The sequence below is a fragment of the Neomonachus schauinslandi genome, chromosome 9, assembly GCF_002201575.2.
Source record: "Neomonachus schauinslandi chromosome 9, ASM220157v2, whole genome shotgun sequence".
NCBI lineage: Eukaryota > Metazoa > Chordata > Mammalia > Carnivora > Phocidae > Neomonachus > Neomonachus schauinslandi.
The window spans coordinates 1952818-1973427 of record NC_058411.1 but is presented as its reverse complement, the minus strand read 5'-3'; the positions used below and the strand labels follow the sequence as shown (position 1 = coordinate 1973427).

Sequence of the window (20610 nt, the reverse complement as noted above, 5' to 3'; positions counted from 1 at the left end):
GACAAGTGAGCCAGAGGCCAGGGAGCTGTGGGAGGAAGGGCAGGTGTAGAGGCCATGCCCGCAGTCTGGCCAGGTAGGAAGGTGATGGGACCACTCAGCTCTGTGTCCCAGGCCCCTGGAGGACCGGGACGGCGACACTCATGTCAGCATGAAGGCTGGCCGTGTTCGCTTGGGAAACAGGCTACAGGGAAATGGCTCAAGAGTTTAAAGATTTTATTTATTTTGAGAAAGCGCGTGAGCAGGGCGAGGGGCAGAGGGAGAGAGAGGGAGTCTCAAGCAGACTCCGTGCTGAGCGCAGACCCAGACACGGGGCTCAATCCCATGACCCTGAGATCATGACTTGAGATGAAACCAAGGGTCAGATGCTCAACCAACTAGGCCACCCAAGCACCCCCAGAATGGCTCGAGTTTACTGTATAAATGAAATGTTGTGACCACGCAGTGAAGACAAGATGTGGAGGCAGGCAGTGCTCCTCAAACTGGGAGCCACGGCCTCCTGGCAGCTCAGGAAGGTGTACAGATCCAAAGAGGAGAAATATTAACTTCACTTTGAGGATTAAGTAGGAAGGAGGTATTTTTCCAGTTATAATTCACAATGAAGAGACATGAGGACAGAGTAAGACGCTGGTTTAAGATAGTATTTCTTATGAAATTTTCCCACTAAAAGGGATGCAGGGAGGGGGACGGGGCGCCTGGCTGGCTCAGTCGGTAGAGCAAGCCACTCTTGATCTCGGGGTTGTCGTTTGAACCCCATGTTGGGTATAGAGATTACTTAAAGATAAAATCTTAGAAAAAGGGGAGGGGTGCCTGGGTGGCTCAGTTGTTGAGCGTCTGCCTTCGGCTCAGGTCATGATCCCAGGGTCCTGGGTTTGAGCCCTGCATTGGGCTCCCTGCTCAGCAGAGAGTCTGCTTCTCCCTCTCACACTCCCCCTTCTTGTGTTCCCTCTCTCTCTGTCAAATAAATAAAATCTTAAAAAAAAAAAAAAAAAAAGGAACAGGGTTTATTGACATTTGGAGCCCAATGTGGTGTGCATTAGCTAGCATCCGCCTCAACCTTTGGTGCTAAAGGCCCATGTTGCGGAAAGGTGCTGAAGCTTGGCAGAAGAGCTGAAATTTTGGGCCCCAGCCTGAGTTCTCAGCTGCTCCCCCAGGTGGGCCATCATGAGCTCCTGGGCTGCGCACAGTGTGCTCAGGAGCCCTGCAGGTAGGACCTGCCCTCCAGGTAAACTGGGGCGGGAGTTCTGCTGAGTTGGCGCTGTCCCGGATAGTGTCTGCCTTTCCTATGTGCCCTGTGACCTAGGGCATTTCCTTGGGCAAGTGATCACCCGAAGGTCTGAATCATCTATGAAACAGAATACTAAACCTACCTTGGAACACTTCTGAGAATTAAGTGTGTGTATAACATGCTTCACACAGGGCCTGGCACATTGGTTCAGTCAGTCAGAGATGGTTTTGAAAATGAAGCATTTACATTATAGCAGAAGTGGGCGCACCTGGGTGGCTCAGGCGGCTAAGTGTCCGACTCTTGATCTCAGCTCAGGTCTTCACTGAGCTTGGCGGAGAGTCTGCTTGGAAGATTCTCCCTCTGCCCCTACCCCACCTCGCTCTCTCTCTCAAATCAATCAATCACAGCAGAAGCCACCATCCGACACACCTTGACCACCTGGGTAACCTCAGAGTTGCATCCAAGGGCCCAATCTGGGCCTTGCTTGCACTCCAGCTGGTGCATTTGCATGCCAGGGCCTCACCCCAGCCCCCTCCGGGGTTCCTCCTGTCCAGTGCCATTAGGGACCCCTGAGCCCCCTCCCTCAGCCTCCCTGGCCCATGACATCCCCTGGCCTCACCAGTGCACACTAAGCACCCTCCCAGCTCCTGATGCCCAGGCATTTATGCCAGAGACAGATCTGGAGCGCCCAGCACAGCACATCCTCTACCACCTTAACCAGACTGTGGTTTCTTTGGGGTCACATGGTGTGATGGATATTTTCCGATCATTAGCACAGCCATGAGGCATGCAGTAGGAGCTTGACAACACTGGTTCTAATGTCCACAAGGAATCAAAGCCTAATGTGGTATACAGTGCATCTCTGTGTGGCAGAGGATTTATTAAAAAATTTCCAGTTTCCCCCAAAGTATTCTTTTTTTTTTTTTTTTTTTATTTATTCATGAAAGTCAGAGAGAGAGAGAGAGGCAGAGGCAGAGGGAGAAGCAGGCTCCCCGCCTAGCAGGGAGCCCGATGCGGGACTCGATCCCAGAACCCTAGGATCATGACCTGAGCCGAAGGCAGACGCTTAACCATCTGAGCCACCCAGGCGCCCCCAAAGTATTCTTTTTTAACCTGTACCATTTGTTTCTTTTCACTTCTGGCCTGGGGCACATTTGCATGGCTGAGCATGTGGGTCATGTGGAAGACATTCGCAGGAAGAGAGGACAGCAGAAATGTGCTTGTAGAAGGCTAGAAGCAGAACAGACAAGGTCCTGCTTTCATGTAACAGGTGTACAATGGGCAGGGAAACTGCCCAAGTGAGTGGGACTCGTCCTCGCTGGAGGCGGAACAGGGAGGTGACCGAGGGCTCAGGAGCCCTGGAAGGACTAACTGGTGAGAAATACCAGTTCTCTGCTAATGAGAAGATGATCTTCAATAGCACACCTTAACTCAAGCCTTTTCTCCGGGGAGAGGAGCTTCCCAGACTTTCCCCTCTTTGCTACAGGTAAGGTCACCTCCTGTGTGCACAGGCCCAGGGGCAGAACGGGAGACCGTATCTCCCCTGGGCCGTTCTCTGGTCCCCACACTTCTGGGTTTGCTTACATGGAACGGTTACCCCTTCACCTGCCACGGGACCCTGGTCTGTGCTCACCTGGCCACCTCCTTAGGTCATTACCACCAACTGGACCTACAAAGCCCACCTTCCCCATGCCGGGCCCACTCTGCCAAGACATCATTCCTCACCCGGGTTGGACAGTATATGAAGGTGAATCAGAACAGAACTCACACCTCAGACTCACATCCTTTCTCCACTGCAAAGATAAGCTAAGAGATTTTTATTGCATTAATAATTAAGGCTATACTAATATCTCAAAATACTGAATTATTTCAGACATACGATTACAATAGTCATACAATGAATAGAGTGGGGACAGGAACCAACACACTGGAGGAACACATCTGTATTGTACATCAAAATCAATGGCAAATATTTCTCCAATTATTCTTAGAAAAATACTAGACACGTTAGAAGCTGAAAAGCTTTGCTTAAAAATAACCTGTACATACAGGATAAGCTTAGACCTTCAAAAACCAGATAAAAATTGGCAAAGTAAAACAAATGAGCAACACTGGTTAAGCATCTCACACATACTAACTTGTATCACATACACTATACCAAGGCATTGTAGCAAAATAAAGCATCCTACTGTACTTAGGAGACTTATTCATTACATTACTTTTCATAACTACTTCATTAGAGGTCGACTGACTTTAGTCTAATTTGGGTAAAGGCTGACCTGAAAGCAAAGCTGTCTGCATGTGAGGTAAAGAAAGCAAACATTCCCAGCCAGTTTTTGCATGAACATGGATTATACCGTTTAATGCAGACCCAAGGCCAAACATTTTTTTGGGGGTAGGTTTTACTTCCATTACAGGTTCTCTTCATGTAAGATCATAAAAATACAATACAGTGTCATGAGCCCAATTTAAAGTTACATGAGGCAGCTCCTATGAACACAGCTCCCAACCGGGGACAAGAAAAGCTAAATCCCATGTCACTAGGGTTCCTTATGGGAAAGTTATCAGGTGCAAGGAACTAGGACAGGTTGGACAGGAGACGCCACGCCTTAAGTCACTTGAGGATGATCTGATCATCTCGATGACCAAAAAGAACCCATGCGAGAAATCCGCAACGGCTCTTGAGACTTCCCTCCACTTACAGGCAGCGCTCAGAGCTGAGTGGCACGAGCCATCTCTAGAAAAGCTACAGAACACCTTGTTTGAAATGAACAGTACAGGCAGGTCCCTTTTGGAAGAACAATGGATACTTTTAAAGGAAATGCTGACATTTAACCTTCAAATCTGACATTGAAAATGATGTAGAGCCTGGGGCAGGACATGCCTCAAGTGCTTGAGAGGAAGCCTTGATTTCCCAGGGGGGTAAACTGAGGCAGCACTTGAGTTTAAAAACTCCTTTTAAGAGCATCTGAAAATGATGATACAGAATAGCAGTCCTAAAAGGACTTCGGCCAAAATGAGCTCCCAGTGACCTGCACTGGGACCTGCAGGCACCAGGGGCTGGATGCGCACACAGGAGGGGCTCAAGGCCCAAAGACGCAAATGCCTTTTGACTTGGGCAATGCTGAGACAAAGCAGAAGTCTCTTGAGGGCCACACTTTTATCATCTTTTCGGTATTTAGGGCTATTCCCTTATCTCTTATTTTTAGCTGCCTACATAGTTACCAAATCATTATCTCTGAAAGAACATTACAGACTACCAGAGTCCAAAGCCATTCTCTAGTAGGGTTATTGTGTGAAAGGTGACAAGAGAAAGTCTGTTCGTCATCATGCTGGGGCCAACACGTTATCAAGGCACTTCAGAACTTTGGGAAATTCTTTTGTTCCCATCAACTGGCAGCCATAGAACTGGACCCTCAGAAAGCACGGACAGAAATCTGTATACCCTTTAGCAGAAGGAAAAACACCACGCACAGACAGAGCTTACTGGCTCTTTCTGGCCCTAGAGACACCTCCACGTGCCAGGAACGTGAGCTACGGAGCCCGGCAGATGCTTAGAGCTGCTTTCACTGCTCAGTCCCAGGGTGCGAGGCGTTCAGACGCTAGGAGCAGCTCACCTCCTCGGACAAGCGAGCAAGGTCTGGTCCTGCAGAACCACTGGCGGATTCTCCTCGCCGCAGCCACAAAACGGCAGTGGGTGTGTGCAAGGAGTTTGTCTGTGATGCAGCCTTGAAAAGCAGCAGCCCGGGACATGCTACACTCAGACAAGTCCGCTTAGGTTTAGCACAACCTGACATCGGTAACTAATCTCCAGCTTTCATGATCTTGCCACAGAGATGGGTATTTCCTTTTTTTTTTTTTTTAAAAAGATCTCCTAACTTCGCTTAAATGTTCCCATCCTTACTGATGACTACGGAAAATTGTAAATTCAGACTTTACAACAAAATCTTGAAGGTAATTAGTTGGTGTTTTATCCCTTCAGTGCAGCCTCAAAGGTTTTTTTGCTATTTTCATAATTTTCTGTTGCACATGAAAATAAGATTTTCCCCTCTAAATGAAGAGTATGGGGGAAAATACAGACACCATTTTCCAAACAAAAAATGCTTATGAAAAAACAGAAAATCTGAAAACAAATAAAAACACCCCTACCCTATTAACTTGGGTTGGACCAGTCAGGCCTTAGAAACAAAGAAAAAAAAACCCAAACCCTTCTGCTTTATGTAGCATAATAGAACATATCATTGTTTGCTTTTGTGTTTGGACCTTACTTCCACCTAATCAAAAATTTCCCCCTTTCTCATAATTGTTCTAGTGTTTTACCAGGTTATGTCTGTATGTAGATCCCAAAAGATCTGCATTTCAATGCTTGCACAACCCACTTAAAAATGACAAAAGCTGCCCATTCCACTTTCTGATTTTAAAAAACCCCCCAAAACCACACCACAACATACAGATAATGATCCAAATGGAAAAGTTAACATGCTGTAATGACAGCTGTTTGGCAACATCAAAAACAGCAGAGAATATAATTTGCTTAAATCATAAAAATGGAGATTGAAATCTGCATGTATAAATCACATTTAGGCTCAACGAACTGAAAGCTCTCTATAAATACATAGAAGTATATATAAAGTGCAAAACAAGAAGTATCAACCGTGAGATGGGTAGTGTTTAGTACTCCCATTCATCGGATTTCAAGTCGAGATAGCTGAGGATGTTCTGGGCGAGCTTCACCGCCTGTTTCCTGGCAGCCTTACACTTCTCTTCTCCTTGTGGGTCGACGGCGTCCAGGGCCAGCAGCTGCTTGGTGAGCAGCTCTTCCAGCCTGATGTAGTTCTTATCAGTTCGGTTCCCATCAAATGAAAGAACTTCCCCCTGGATCTCGGCCAAGTTTCCAAGGATGCTCCAGACCGCTTTATGGGACGGGTGCTCCTCACAAGCAAACGCCTTCCTCTTCTCCAGGGCCTCCTTCAAGTCAATGTAGGTTATCAGGGTTTGCACCTCAATCACCGCTCTTCTCCGAGCTTCCCGGATACAAGGGTTCTTCTCGAGACTGATCTTATCCAACTGTCCAATCAGACCCTGCAATTCTGTTTTGGAGCTCAGGTATAATTCAGGAGGATTTTGTGCTTGAAGAAGTTCATTTTTTATTTCTCTCATTCTCTTGAGGACCTTTTCTATTTTTAAAATAGAATGATTCTGTCCCAGGTCAAATGCATAAGTAGTATCTGCTTCCTCTTCCAAATCCAAATATTTCAATAATTTGTTGATATCTTCCACAACCTCCCGCCGATAATTTCTGATTTCCGTACGCCCGCACACATCCAGAGCATCCAGATCCGCAATCAGGCCCGAGAGCACACAGGATAAGTGCCTGCAAGTCTCATTATTATTGTTCACTCCCATCAGAAGTGCAATCAGAGTGCCCCTGGCCTTGTTCACCTCACACATCACCGAGTTGATTTTGGCCACTGAAGGATGCACATCCTCGGAAAGCGGCAGAGAAGGCTGCTTTTTCACGCAGTCTTCGATGATCTCTTGCACCGCACAGATTTTGGTTAAAGTGTGATACCTCGCTTTCCGCAAGGAGACCTTCCCTCCGGTTTTGACATGTGTCAGCCTCAGGATGATATCCTGGATGCCTTCTTCAAATTCATCAGTTACACAGTTGCCCCCACTATAAAATGGCACAATCTTCTCTTTCACCAGGGACTGGGCTTCTTTAAAGATGTTCTGTATTTCAATCCGGTGTGGGTGGTTTGCATTCTGCTCCAACTCTTTGAGAAGACGCTCTGTCTCTTGTGCCGCCCTCTTCCTCGCTTGCTGAATATCTCCTTTTCCTTCAGTATCTACAGAGTCTATTTCAAAAAGTTGTTTCGTTAGAAACCTCTCCAGTTTCTTGTAATTCTTGTCATCTGACAGACCACTGAAGCCAATTACTTGCTGTTCTATACTTTTTACTTCCTTTTGGATTTCCTGAAGCCTACTGATAGAAGGATGTTGGTTTCCCATATCCATACTTTTGTTGTGTTCGGTTTTACAAGCGCTAAAAAAATGACAAGAAGGCCAAATTACACGAAGTCTCTACAGAAAGGTAATCGTATATTCATTTATTCTGAAATTCTCATTTTAAAAAGATACATTCAAGAAAAAGGGCCCATCATTACTGTGATCTAAACAACAGTCATACTCAAGTACACAGAGTGTGACTAATCCACTTTCCTGAAAATCACTTACACAAAGCAGTGATTAAGACAGGATGCTGCAGTGGGGAATGAGCTGGAGCTCTGAGCCTGTGAATTTCCAGTATCCACAGCTGGAAGACAGTAGCATATGTCTTTACACGTGCCGCCCGAGGTCAACTACCAGCTTGGACACAGCACAAGTATCTTATGTAATATTAACACTGGCCCTGGTTGTTGGCAACAGCAGGGCACCTTCGTGGATGTAAAACAGTAGCTCGTTTAACCTTCAAAGGTAACAGTGCCATCCCAGCACCCCTCTGGCCCGAGAGCTGTACCTAGTTTCCAGAAAACATAACTCTAAGTGAAACAAATAGCAGGGGATCCCAGTCACCCCCGAAAGTCCCGCTTCTGCGGTTCCTCTCCACCCTTCATCCGCTTCTACAAAGCTACCCTGTTTCCCCCGGCCCCCTCTGAGTACCTCGCGAATCTTCCCTCCGCAGGAAAGGAAAGGTGAACTGGCACTGTGTTAAAAGCACCGCCTTGGCCTCTGGAGGGCTAGTACCTCCCCAGGCCCCATCATGTCCCCCCCCGCCCCCAAATGCGACAACTACGAACAGTTCGTTCATTAGCCTCCCACTGAGAGTCCGGAATGGCTTAACACATTTTTCCCCCCGGCTCACGGAGGAGGACGGATGATCAGTTGACACCAATCCTTGTGGGTGTCCGGGCCAGGAACATGCCTCTGGAGGCCCACGGAGGCAGGCTGCCCGGCTTCTCCCCCCTTCTCGCCCCTCCCTGCCAGCCCTTTACCCAGAAAGAGGTCTAAGCTGGTTTGGTCTTGGTTTCCCGTGGGTGAGGTGGCGAGGTGGAAGGTCGGCCCTTTACGGGGTGCGGCACCGGAGCTGGGCCCCTAGCTGCATCCCTCTCACCCCTGCCGGCTAGGTCTGAACCGGGCGGCCGGTGAAGGGGCCGGCGGTGGCGCGGCAGCTACTGGCCGCAGCGGCCGCTCCGGGCGTCTCGCCCAGACCCCCGACGCGCCCGCCGGCCCTGACCTCACAATGGCCCGCGCGGGGAGGGGGCGCCCGCGCTCGGCCGCGCCGCCGAGCCCCCCGGGCGGGGTTGGAAGCCCCGGGAGCAGGGCGAGCGGGCCGGCCCGCGTCCGACGCAGGCAGGACGCGGCGCCCGGCCGAGGCCCGGTCGGGCGGGAGCAGGGGGCGCGCCGGCGCAGGGGTGGCTCGCGGGCCTTCCAGCCGCCGCTCGGCGCTCACCTGTGCCTCCCGCGCCATCGCGCGCTCCGCCTCCCACGTCCTGCGGCTCCGCGGCTCCCGCCGTCGCCAGCCCCGCGGCCCCGCCCCGGGCCGAACAGCCCTCGCCCTGGGAAAAACGTTCTCCGGCGCCGCGCCGCGCCCGCGCCGACCCGCCACTACCGCCTGGCACGGCAGCCCGGAACGGCCCGCGACCCAAGAGCAGCCGCCGGATCCCCGACCCCGCGCCGCGTCGCCCGCGAGGCCGGTCTTATGCTGGGAAAGCGCACGGTCGGCCGCGCCGCTCCCTCCCGCCGGCTTTGCGACCGTGCCGTAAGGCAGCCCCTCGCGCCGGCGCGGCTCTGCCGTGCGCTGCGGCAGCCCGGGGACACTGGCCATGGCGGCCTTGCGAAGCTCGAGGAGGGCTTTTCTCCCTCCGCTCTGCCGTGCCTTCGCTGGCCCCGGCTGTCAGCTCGCCCCTGAGCGCGGCGCGGAGCGCAGGGATGCGGCGTCCGGCCGGGTAAGCGGGGGTCCTGCAGAGGGCGGGCCGGGAGGGCGGGCCGCCAGAGCACTGACCCAGGGACACCTGTGGGCCCCGCACCCCTTTGTGCCCGGCTGCGGCGGCAGCCGGACTCTCCAGGAGCAGGGCCCGCGGGGGCGGGGGCGCGGAGAGTGGGCCGTCTCCCGCGCGAGGGGCGCCCGACCTCCCGGCCTCGGAGCCCCCCAGTGTCCTGCGTCAGCCGCCTTGGTGTCATGGAGCCGAGGGTGTCGCTGCCACCCCGGGCGCTGTTGACAGAACTTTTGCTAACGCGGCGGAGTCAGCTGGCGAGTTTGTACGCACCTTTTCGCTCCTCGAAGATAATTCCTATAGTTGAAGAGCTCCTGATGTGCACAGCATGTTTTGTTTTGGTCTGCGTTTTGTCTTCGTTAGGATTATTAGCGGTTTTCTTCAAGCGATGGCACACTTAATCGTTGTATTTTGTAGGACTGCCCCTTGAATAGTTTTTCTTGTTTGGAAACTATGTGCATACGTGCATTTCACGGGTGGAAGGTTAATGGTTAATAACCTGTAGCAACAAAAAATGACAGTTTTTATAAATTGCACTTCTTTGGGGAAGGATGTTTTGTCTACGAAGTCCTAGGCTTTGATTCCAACCGTCATGCGAAAATGTTGACTGAGGTGTGGAATGGGCTGCAGATAAAATATTTAAACAAAGCATACATATACTAACCCCGAATTTGCCAACAGGCTAAGGATGGAGGCGGGAGAACCTGGGGTAGAAAAGCCAGTTAAGAATTCCAGAATGTGCCTGCCTGTAAATTTTCATTTATTTTAGTTTGTTACTGTTAGCTGCTTTTACAAACGCAGCTTTGAAGTTCTGTCTAGTTTTCAGTTTAGACGAGAAGTTAGCAGGGCGACTGGTCCCCGGACTCAGTTCCCTGTTAGAGTGGCCACAGCTGTGACTTACATTCCTACAACATAGAAACCCACCCAGCATCTCAGTCTTTGGGCAGGAAGATATTCATGTATTTGAAAATGCTCTGGAAGGGCAAACTTCACATCAGCAAGTGTCCCTAGGATGAGGACTTACCGTAGCTTATTTTGTGAACTAGTGCTGGAAAAAAGAACACACAAGGGGCACCTGGCTGGCTCAGTCGGTGGAGCATGCAACTCTTGATCTCGGGACTGTGAGTTCCAGACCTGACATTGAGTGTAGAGATTACTTAAAAATAAAATCTTAAAAAGAAAAAAAAGAACACCACACACAGTTTTCTTTATTGTCACATAGCCTTGTGGTTAAAATAAATCTTACCGTGGGTCTAATCCTCAAGATGAGACCTTTCTTCCTATTGTAGTCCCAAGTGACTAGGAAGCTGGTGCCACTCACCTGTTTAAGCCTGTGACGGTGTTGATTGTGATGATGCTGAAAAGTGAAGCAGCTGGCCCATGAGTCAGACCTTGTTTTGTTCTAGCATTATGACTTGTGGTGTTGTGTTTTTTTGTTTTGTTTTGTTTTTTAGGATGTGTGCCCCATTATGCTAGGTATTATACGGAACTTAAAGGAACGGTTCTTACTTCAGGGCATTTTGTGTTTCCTATGTGTTTGGTCTTGTCTTTGTTTGCTGAGTATATGCCTGGTTCTCCAGGTAATTAAATTCCTGCAGCACAGAGAGATTGTTGTCTTTCAGACTTTGATTTTAAATATTAGGTGTTCTTAAAAGTAACAGGTTGTAAACCTTCTGTTTTCTTTATTTAGATAGATGTGTTTTAATCCTGTATGTTTAGTTCACACAACATATTTTTAATTAACTTTATTTTTTATTTTTATTTTTTTTTAAAGATTTTATTTATTTATTAGAGAGAGAATGAGAGACAGAGAGCATGAGAGGGAGGAGGGTCAGAGGGAGAAGCAGACTCCCTGCCGAGCAGGGAGCCCGATGCGGGACTCGATCCCGGGACTCCAGGATCATGACCTGAGCCGAAGGCAGTCGCTTAACCAACTGAGCCACCCAGGCGCCCTAACTTTTTTTTTTTTTAAAGATTTTATTTATTTATTTGGCAGAGAGAGACCCAGCGAGAGAAGGAACACAAGCAGGGGGAGTGGGAGAGAGAGAAGCAGGCTTCCCACGGAGCAGGGAGCCCGATGCGGGGCTCGATCCCAGGACCCTGGGATCATGACCCGAGCCGAAGGCAGACGCTTAACGACTGAGCCACCCAGGCACCCCTTTAATTAACTTTTTAAATTTAATTCCAGTATAGTTACCATACAGTGTTATATTAGTTTCAGGTATACAATATAGTGATTCAGCACTTCCATACATGACCCAGTGCTCATCACAAGTGCGCTCCTTAAGCCCCATCCTCTATTTCCCCTATCCCCGCGGTAACCATCAGTGTGTTCTCTGTAATTAAGAGTCTGTTTCTTGGGGTGCCTGGGTGGCTCAGATGGTTAAGCGTCTGCCTTTGGCTCAGGTCATGATCCCAGGGTCCTGGGATCGAGCTCCACATAGGGCTCCTGGCTCAGCGGGCAGCCTGCTTCTCCCTCTGCCCCTCCCCCTGCTTGTGCTCTCTCGCTCTCTCTCTGTATCTCTGTGTCTCAAATGCATAAATAAAATCTTTAAAAAAAAAAAGAAGAGTGTTTCTTGGCTTGTCTGCGTCTTTTTTCTTTCCTTTCTTTGCTCCTTAGTTTTGTTTCTTAAATTGCACACATGAGTCTTTCACTGACTTACTTATTTCACTTAGCATACTACTCTCTAGATCCATCCATGTTATTGCAAATGGCAAGATTTCATTCATCAATCAGTGGACCCTTGGGCTGCTTCCAGATCTTGGCTATTGTCGATAATGCTACAATAAACACAGGGGTGCATGTATCCCTTTGAATTAGTGTTTCTGTATTCTTTGAGTAAATACCCTGTAGTGTGATTATTGGATCGTAGGGTAGTTCTATTTTTAACTTGTTGAGGAACCTCTATACCGTTTTCCACAGTGGCTGCACCAGTTTGCATTCCCATCAACAGTGCGGGAGGGTTCCCCTTTCTCCACATCCTCACCAACATCTGTTGTTTCACACTACATATTTTTCATTAATTCTTTGTTCTCCATTGGAATTAAGGAGAGCTGCTTTTTTTTTTTTTTAAAGATTTTATTTATTTATTTGACAGAGAGAGACACAGCGAGAGAGGGAAAACAAGCAGGGGGAGCGGGAGAGGGAGAAGCAGGCTTCCCGCCGAGCAGGGAGCCCGATGTGGGGCTCGATCCCAGGACCTGGGATCATGACCTGAGCCGAAGGCAGACGCTTAACCATCTGAGCCACCCAGGCGCCCCTAAGGAGAGCTGCTTTTAGGGTCTACATGATTTATTCCCATCTCCTATCTTTGTACCACTTTTTCTTCCAAACCCAACTTAAAAAGTCAGCTCTTGGGGCGCCTGGGTGGTGCAGTCAGTTGAGCATCCGACTCTTGATTTTGGCTCAGGTCATGATCTTAGGGTCACAATATCGAGCCCCACGTTGGGCTCGGGCTCGCACTCAGCGGTGTCTACTTAAGATTCTCTCCCTCTCCCTCTGCTTCTCCCCCATACCCTCTCTCTCAAATGAATAAATAAATTAAAAAAGAAAAGTCAGCTCTTGGGGCGCCTGGGTGGCTCAGTCGATTAAGTGCCTGCCTTCGGCTCAGATCATGATCCCAGGGTCCTGGGATCAAGCCTTGCGTTGGGCTCCCTGCTCGGTGGGAAGCCTGCTTCTGCCTCTCCCTCTGCCTGCCACTTCCCCTGCTTGTGCATTCTCTCTCTCAAATAAATGAAATCTTTAAAAAAAAGAAAAGAAGGGGCGCTTGGGTGGCTCAGTTGTTAGGCGTCTGCCTTTGGCTCAGGTCATGATCCCAGGGTCCTAGGATTGAATCCCACATCTGTCAGGCTCCAGGCTTAGTGGGTAGTCTGCTTGTGGGATTCGCTCTTCCTCTCCCTCTTCCCCTCCCCTCTCTCAAATAAATAAATCTTAAATAAATCTTAAAAAAAAAAAAATCGTGTGGTTAAACTCCATTATTCTCGAGACAAGGGCCCAAGGCCCAGGGAGGTGGAGTGACTGGCCTGGTGTTACCCAGCAGAATCAGGGCTAAAGGGAGCTGTTCTCATACTCAGTCTGGTGTTCTCTTGTCGCCACATGCTTTTTCATCGAATGAAATGATTACAGGGTTTCCCCTTATTCTGTTAATGTGGGCAATTGCACTCATTTCTTGTTACTTATGGGAAATTTAAAACATGCAAAAATAGAAGATTATAAAGAATTGCTGCGTATCTAGTACCCTGCTTGTATAGTTATCTACTCGGGGGTGTTTATCTCATCTTTACCCCATCCCTCCCCCCACTCCCAGATAATTTTGTGGCCAATATCAGACTGCATACTTCATTTGTAACTATTTCCGTATGTATCTTTAAAAGATACGGATTTTGGGACGCCTGGGTGTCTCAGTTGGTTAAGCATCTGCCTTCAGCTCAGGTCATGATCCCAGGGTCATGGGATCAAGCCCCACATCAGGCTCCTTGCTCACTGGGGAGCCTGCTTCTCCTTCTGCCTGCCCGTCCCCCTGCTTGTGCTCTCTGTCTCTCTCTGACAAATGAATAAATAAAATCTTGTATATAAAGGGATGCCTGGGTGGCTCCGTTGGTTAAGCGTCTGCCTTTGGCTCAGGTCATGATTCCAGGGTACTGGCATTGAGTCCTGCATTGGGCTCCCTGCTCAATGGGGAGCCTGCTTCTCCCTCTACCTCTGCCTCTCCCCCTGCTTGTGCTCTCTATTTCTCTCTCTCTGTGTCAAATAAATAAATAAAATCTTTTAAAAAAATAAATAAAAAATATAAAAGACACGGATTTTAAAAATACATATAAACACAATAATTAAAATATTATAATTCCTTAATTCCAGCAAATGTTCAGTGTTCAGGTTTTTCCGATTGTCTTAGAAGTCTTTTTTTTTTTTTTTTACGTTTGCTTGTATCAGGATGCAAATAAGGTCTACACATTGCAACTGATTGATATTCTTTTATTTCTCTTTTGATCTATAGGTTTTGACCATCCCCTTCCACTTTTCAAAGCAGTTTATTGGGAGCAGGGGAAGGATGTATCCTGTAGAATTTCCCACAGTCTGCATTTTGCTGTTGGCTTTCCCCTGGTGTAATTTAATGTGTCCCTCCCATCTGTGTGTTTCCTGTAAATGGACAGCTGCAATCTAGAGCCTTGACCACATTTAGATTTGACTTTTTTTTTTTTTTGAGATGACTACTTCATTGGGAATTTGTCTTCTTCCATCAGGATTGATTGATTTTCCGATGTTAAACCAAGCTTTCACTCCCAGTATAAACCCAGTTTGGTCCTGGTGTGCTGGTCTTTTGATGTACTCCTGACTGGTATGCCGAGGCGTCTAGCCTCTGTCTAGGTGGGAGGCAGGGGATTCCAGCCCTCCAGAAGGTCAGACTTTCAGGTCCCATCTCAGAAGTGTCAGGACGATAGACCAGGAACCACCTGCAGGAACACTAAAATTGGCCAATATCTGTTCCTTTCATCTTTGCCCACTGGTTTCCCCAGTGGCCGATAATGTGACACCTTAACTCAGGAGCTTTGTGGTATGTGTAGGTACTTCTGGGAAGGAGGGCCTGGGGGAAAGTCTTCCATTCCAAATCCTGGCTTGGCGGGGGTGGGCAGAGCAGGAGTGTGCCGGGAGAGCTCGGGGGCCTGCTGTGAAGCGGAAGGGATGGAGAATGAAGCGGGGCCTACACAGCGGGACCAGGAGAAGCCCAGCACGGGGCTGCCTGGCTGGGAGTTTGCACTTCAAGAGGAAAGACTGGAAGGTTAGTGCCCCACCAGACACAGTGATGAAAACTCAGTCTGACAAGTAGCTGCATGCACGGTCCTTCCTCTGTGAAGAGGCAGAAACTGTCGGCCGCTTGCCAGCGGAGCTGTTGGGTCCCAGCTTGCGCGGCGCCCGCCTCTCGCCCCTTCCAAGACAGCCACTCCCCTTCGCGCCAGCCGCGCATTACATGCTGATGCTGTAAGAGCCACAAATTACAGTAATTACTCTAACCTCAAAGGGATTCTTCCTTTTTACAGAAGGGCTTTTTCCTCCCCCAAACCCCTTCTCCTCCCTTTTAAATAGCTGTTCTTGAATGTACAAAGATGGAACATATATTTATAGGGGAGAGAGAGGAGCCACCTCTGCTACAATTAAGATAGGATCTCTCAGATTATCATGGAGAACTGAGGGTGGTTGACAGCTCACCCGTCACGCAGAGTACTGGAGCGATCACGAAGCGACAGGTGGAAGAGTAACTGAACTCTTCTGGTGCCACTTTGAGCTTCCTTCGTTCCGTGTGGGTCGGTTGAAAAAGCCATGAATTGTTGGGATGGCTCCTTGACGTTTCCTGATAGGCAGCCTGTAAGAAGAAGAGACGGGTCCAGGTCTGAAAGGTGGTAAAACTGGTGAAGCACAGTTAGGGTGAAGCCTGCCCGTCTGTCTCCTTGCTGCTGTCCTTCAGCGTCGTCGGTCAGCTTGGGGAAGGGGAGGAGCCCCCAGCTTGGGATGGAAGTCCGCAGGGGTGAGCCTGGGCTGGCCATCTCTGTTTCCACCCACTGGGTCCCTTTGTGTGAATCACCTTTGGTTTCTAAGACTAAAGGCTTTGGGGCAGAAGTCCAGAATATTCGTGGAGGGTTTTTTTAAAAGGCTTTTTCCAATAAAATGGAAACTAGAGATCATATATTGTTTTTAGAATGATGGATAAAATGTGGAAGATCTACATATTGCCATCCTGCTGTTGCCTTCTGAAAAGGATTGTTAGGCCAGTCTAGTATCAGATCAGTATTTGATGATGACAAGCAGCAGTTTCAGGTCTTAGGGAAGCTGATTAGGGTGTCTTTCTGCCAGCAGGGCCCTGTTGCTGTCACACAGGAAGGAGGAATTCAATCCCCTCTGTGAACTTGCTGGCCCTTCATTTGGAACTTTCCACCTTGGCAGTGCCTCTTCTTTTTTTTTTTTTTAAGATTTTATTTATTTATTTGACTTAGGTTTATTTATTTGACTTAGATAGCGAGAGCAGGAACACAAGCAGGGGGAGCACGGGAGAGGGAGAAGCAGGCTCCCTACTGAGCAGGGAGCCCGATGCGGGGCTCGATCCCAGGACCCTGGGATCATGACCTGAGCCGAAGGCAGACGCCCAACGACTGAGCCACCCAGGCACCCAACTGTGCCTCTTCTAAAGTGTCCAGCTTTGCCTGAGAAAGACACTTCAGAAGTACTAGGCAAAAGTAAACACGATCAAACATAGGGATGTCAGAATCTGCAAGAAATTAATGCAGAATGAAGTCAGACTGAGCAGGTCTGTAGGGCGCAGCACTCCGGTGTGGGTGGGGACCTGCAGCAGTCGTGGCCATGCAAAGGTGACAGCGGTGGCTGGACTGACCCCCCCCAAGTCAGCTGGTCAGTCTGGCTCCCACATCCTCTGCCGCTCTGGCCTGTCCACCTACACCAGCCCCTCCCTGTTCTCCCACTGTGCGTGAGTCTGACTCCAGAACGCTCAGTGAGGCTCTGCTGCTCTGACTATCCAGACTTTGGAAAATCTAGAAACTTGTCAGGAACTAACAGTTAAGGATCCTCAAGAACCCAAAATGTAGGGGCGCCTGGGTGGCCCAGTCCTTAAGCGTCTACCTTCAGCTCAGGTCATGATCCCAGGGTCCTGGAATCGAGCCCCGCATCGGGCTCCCTGCTCGGCGGGAAGCCTGCTTCTCCCTCTGCCTCTGCCCCTGCTTGTGTTCCCTCTCTTGCTGTCTCTCTGTCAAATAAATAAATCAAATCTTAAAAAAAAAGAAAAAGAACCCAAAATGTAAAGAACACTCGACAGCAATGACTTTTGGCTCATTCAGAACTCCTGAACATTCTGATGCTAGTTCATCAATAATTGCCATCTCTGATTTGTTAGGTGTCTTTCCACCAAATAGTTCGTATATATTGAGCTTTTTTGAAGATGGAGTGGATTTCTTGCATAAAGAGAGAGAGAGTCAACAGGAAAGATTAAGACTGGGAAGAACATTGTTCCAACAAGTGCACGTTCCGACCGCAGAACAGACCGACGCCGCGGTCCGTGCCGCCATGGGCTCGCAGTCTAGTGGGAAAAGCAGGCCCGAACAAGCGCTGTGAGGAGCCACGGGGAGCACCTGGAGACGTGCCCTTGAACCTGTGGTCTGTGATGATGCGGGTGGGGGAACCACGGGGAGAACATGTGCCGTCTGAGGAGGGACAGGAGCAGGCTGGTGTGTCACTGAAGGAGGCTCCTGTGTGGGGGGAGGGCAGAAGCCCAGACTGCCAGACCACAGGGAGGGGCTAGACTCTCTCCCGAGGGGAATGAGTAATCACTGAAGGTTGTTTTGTTTTTTTAAATTTTATTTATTTATTTGAGAGACAGAGAGCACAAGCAGGGGGAGGGGCAGAGGGAGAAGCAGGCTTCCCGCCGAGCAGGGAGCCCGACGTGGGGCTCGATCATGGGACTCCGGGATCATGACCTGAGCCGAAGGCAGTCGCTCAACCGACTGAGCCACCCAGGGGCCCCATCACTGAAGGTTTTAAGGGAAGGGGGAGCATGGTTTGAACGGGGGTTTTGGAGAGATTGCTTCGCTGCATCGCTGGGTATGGAGACAGAGTAGACAGGGAGGGTGTGGTCCCGAGGCAGCTGGAGCTGCTCAGACCGGCCCATCACAGGATTGTCATGGAGGCAGAAACAGGGCGCTCTGCGCAAACGCTGTAAACCTCACCACAGGAGGAGATGGGTGCGGCTTTTGAATCCTTCGAGTCCTGGTGTGGGGATGCCAGAGTTCAGCGTCTCCTGGGGCTGGGGCAGAAACCAGGCCAGGATTGTGCAAAGCTTATTCCTTCAGCCCCAGAGGAGGAGGTTTCTCAAAGGATAGCATGTGACTCTTTTTAACTTTGGTCAACAGTAGGTTCTTACATCTGCTGCTGTGAGAAAAAGTGAACGTATTGGCAGTGATCATGAAATAAGCCAACTTGAAACAGGTAGAAAGTTGTCAGTCTAGCAACATCATCCTCCAGAAGTCTGAAGGTGGTAACAGAGGAAAAGTACTGGGGGAAGCAGCAGAGGCTGCTCAGAGGCATTGCTCAGAAAGTGAGGCTAATTGGGCAGAGCTCTTTTTTTTTTTTTAAAGATTTTATTTATTTTTTTGACAGAGACACAGCGAGAGAGGGAACACAAGCAGGGGGAGTGGGAGAGGGAGAAGCGGGAGAGGGAGAAGCAGGCTTCCCGCGGAGCAGGGAGCCCGATGTAGGGCTCGATCCCAGGACCCTGGGGTCATGACCTGAGCCGAAGGCAGTCGCTTAACCGACTGAGCCACTCAGGCGCCCTGTACAGTGAGTTTTAGAAATGTTTCTTTAAAAATATTTTTCCTTATTATTTTTCTAATACACATACACTTAAGTTTGCTTGCTTCTAGAAGGCGTATAGGAAACAAACTTTGCTCATTATGTTGATAATTTTAGAAGTTCTGTTTGGTTTCATCTGTTTTCTCATAAATTGTATTTAGGAAAGTAAAACCATTCTAGGTACGTGAGCTAACAGTGTAAGCTGTAGCTCTCTACAGTGCTGAAGGGTGGCAGAATACGCCGCTCTCCAGCAGGCCGCTTTGGCATCAGGGTTATTTTGAGAAGCAGTAGATACTAAAAGGGTGGTCTGACCCCTCCTGTTCTTCCAAGAGGCCCTGAGCTGAAGCTCCTGGTGAAAGATGCCCTCCCTCTCCCAGGAGGAAAGGAACCTTCTTGATTAAAATAATTCTCACCTTTCTCTAGTCTCCCATATATTTCAGTTACTTTTCCACAGTTGGTGCTTTTTGTTCAACTTGGTGTATAAGCCCATGGCCACTGTCTGGGTCTTCATTTCCCTGTGGGGCTTGTGCACACATGAGACCTGGGGTGCTTGTCTCGTGTGGATCTGTCTTGGATCAATTTAACTCTCAGGTCCAGCTGCAGACCCCAAGGGAGTGTACCCCCATGGTACAAGACTATAAATATTTAAACTACTTTTTTGACTTCATCTTTAGTAACCTGGTTAAGGTGGTGTGGAGCATGTTATACACCGTTTTGAAGAAAAGCAGTAGGGAATTGGGGTGACTGGGCGAGTGCATTTGTGACAGGATCCAGAGTGGAGAGTGTGTTCTAGTACCCAGCTAACACTCATCCCCTGCCGTGAAGGGAGCCGCTCGCTGCGTTTTCAGGAATTTTGCTAATAAACGGCTGTTACTAAAAATTATATACTGAAATAAATTCTATTAAAAGCAAAGATAATATATACTTATCAGTTCTGTTTATTTTATTACATTTTGCAATGTTCTCTGCTTGTGAGGTTATTTATGACTATTGTACCTACATGGGGGAAATACCATATAATGGTATGCTGCTTGAAATTGTCCATGGTGGAAGTATTTGCACCACGGAAATTCGCAAATGTGCTAAATCAGGGCTCGATTTATTGTTTTGATTGTTTTGACTTAGGAAAGTGAAGGAGAAAACATAGTAAGAGAGGTTGCATTAACAAATACATCTTGTCTGTTGCCATTACATTGTGAGTAGCCCCAACGGAGGAAGTATTCCTCTGGGATTCAAAAGCAAAGCAATTACACATGTCATTGATAAATAGGGTGTGTTTCACTTTTTTTTTTTTTTAAGATTTTATTTGACAGAGAGACACAGCGAGAGAGGGAACACAAGCAGGGGGAGTGGGAGAGGGAGAAGCAGGCTTCCCGCGGAGCAGGGAGCCCGATGCGGGGCTCCATCCCAGGACCCCGGGATCATGACCTAAGCCGAATGAGCCACCCAGGCGCCCCGCATGTTTCACTTTTATCCTGTCCTTACTATCAAGTAACCTTTGTATCTGAAGTATACAAACTAGTCACTGGCAACCCGGGGTTGGCTAGTAATAGAGGATGTTGGCAGAAATCAGTGAAAGGACTGCAGTGAGGTAATGCTTGTGCCTAGAGAATGGTTGCAGTGAGAACAAAGGACGCACTGCTGGAGGGAATGTAAAGGCGCAGCTGCTCTGGGAAGGTTTGGCGGTTTCTCAAAAGGTTAAACATAGAATTACCATATGACCCAGCAATCCTTCTCCTATGTATACACTCAACAGAGTTGAAAACACAAAAATCTGTACATGAATAGTCACAGCAACACTATTCATAATAGCCCAAGGGGCGCCTGGGGGGGCGCAGTCAGTTGAGCCTTGGAATGTTGGTTTTGGTGCAGGTTGTGATCTCATGGTCATGGGATTGAGCCCCGCGTCGGGCTCCATGCTCAGCTCGGAGTCTGCTTGGGGTTCTTTCTTTCTCTCCCTCTGCGCCTCCTGCTGGTGTGCGCTCGCTCACTCTTGCTCTCTCAAAAATAAATAAAAATCTTAAAAAAAAAAAAAA

At 48.8% G+C, this 20610-nt stretch overlaps 2 protein-coding genes across 2 annotated transcripts in view; one reads left to right on the top strand and one right to left on the bottom strand.

The window, feature by feature from the left end:
* Window positions 1-3020: 3020 nt before the first annotated feature.
* Window positions 3021-8353, bottom strand: BAG5 (BAG cochaperone 5). Its single transcript, XM_021679710.1, has 2 exons — window positions 8221-8353; window positions 3021-7271 (listed from the first exon to the last, which is right to left on the bottom strand). Exon 2 carries the CDS (start codon window positions 7241-7243, stop codon window positions 5897-5899), a length of 1347 nt encoding a protein of 448 aa, XP_021535385.1. The 5' UTR covers window positions 7244-7271; window positions 8221-8353; the 3' UTR covers window positions 3021-5896.
* A 662-nt stretch (window positions 8354-9015) lies between these two features.
* Window positions 9016-20610, top strand: part of LOC110571584 (cytochrome c oxidase assembly factor 8) — a 24249-nt gene continuing 12654 nt past the window's right edge. The window contains exon 1 of the mRNA XM_044918038.1: window positions 9016-9174. Within this exon, the coding sequence (XP_044773973.1) occupies window positions 9052-9174 (123 nt within the window). The 5' untranslated portion in view covers window positions 9016-9051. The remainder of the gene's footprint in view (window positions 9175-20610) is intronic.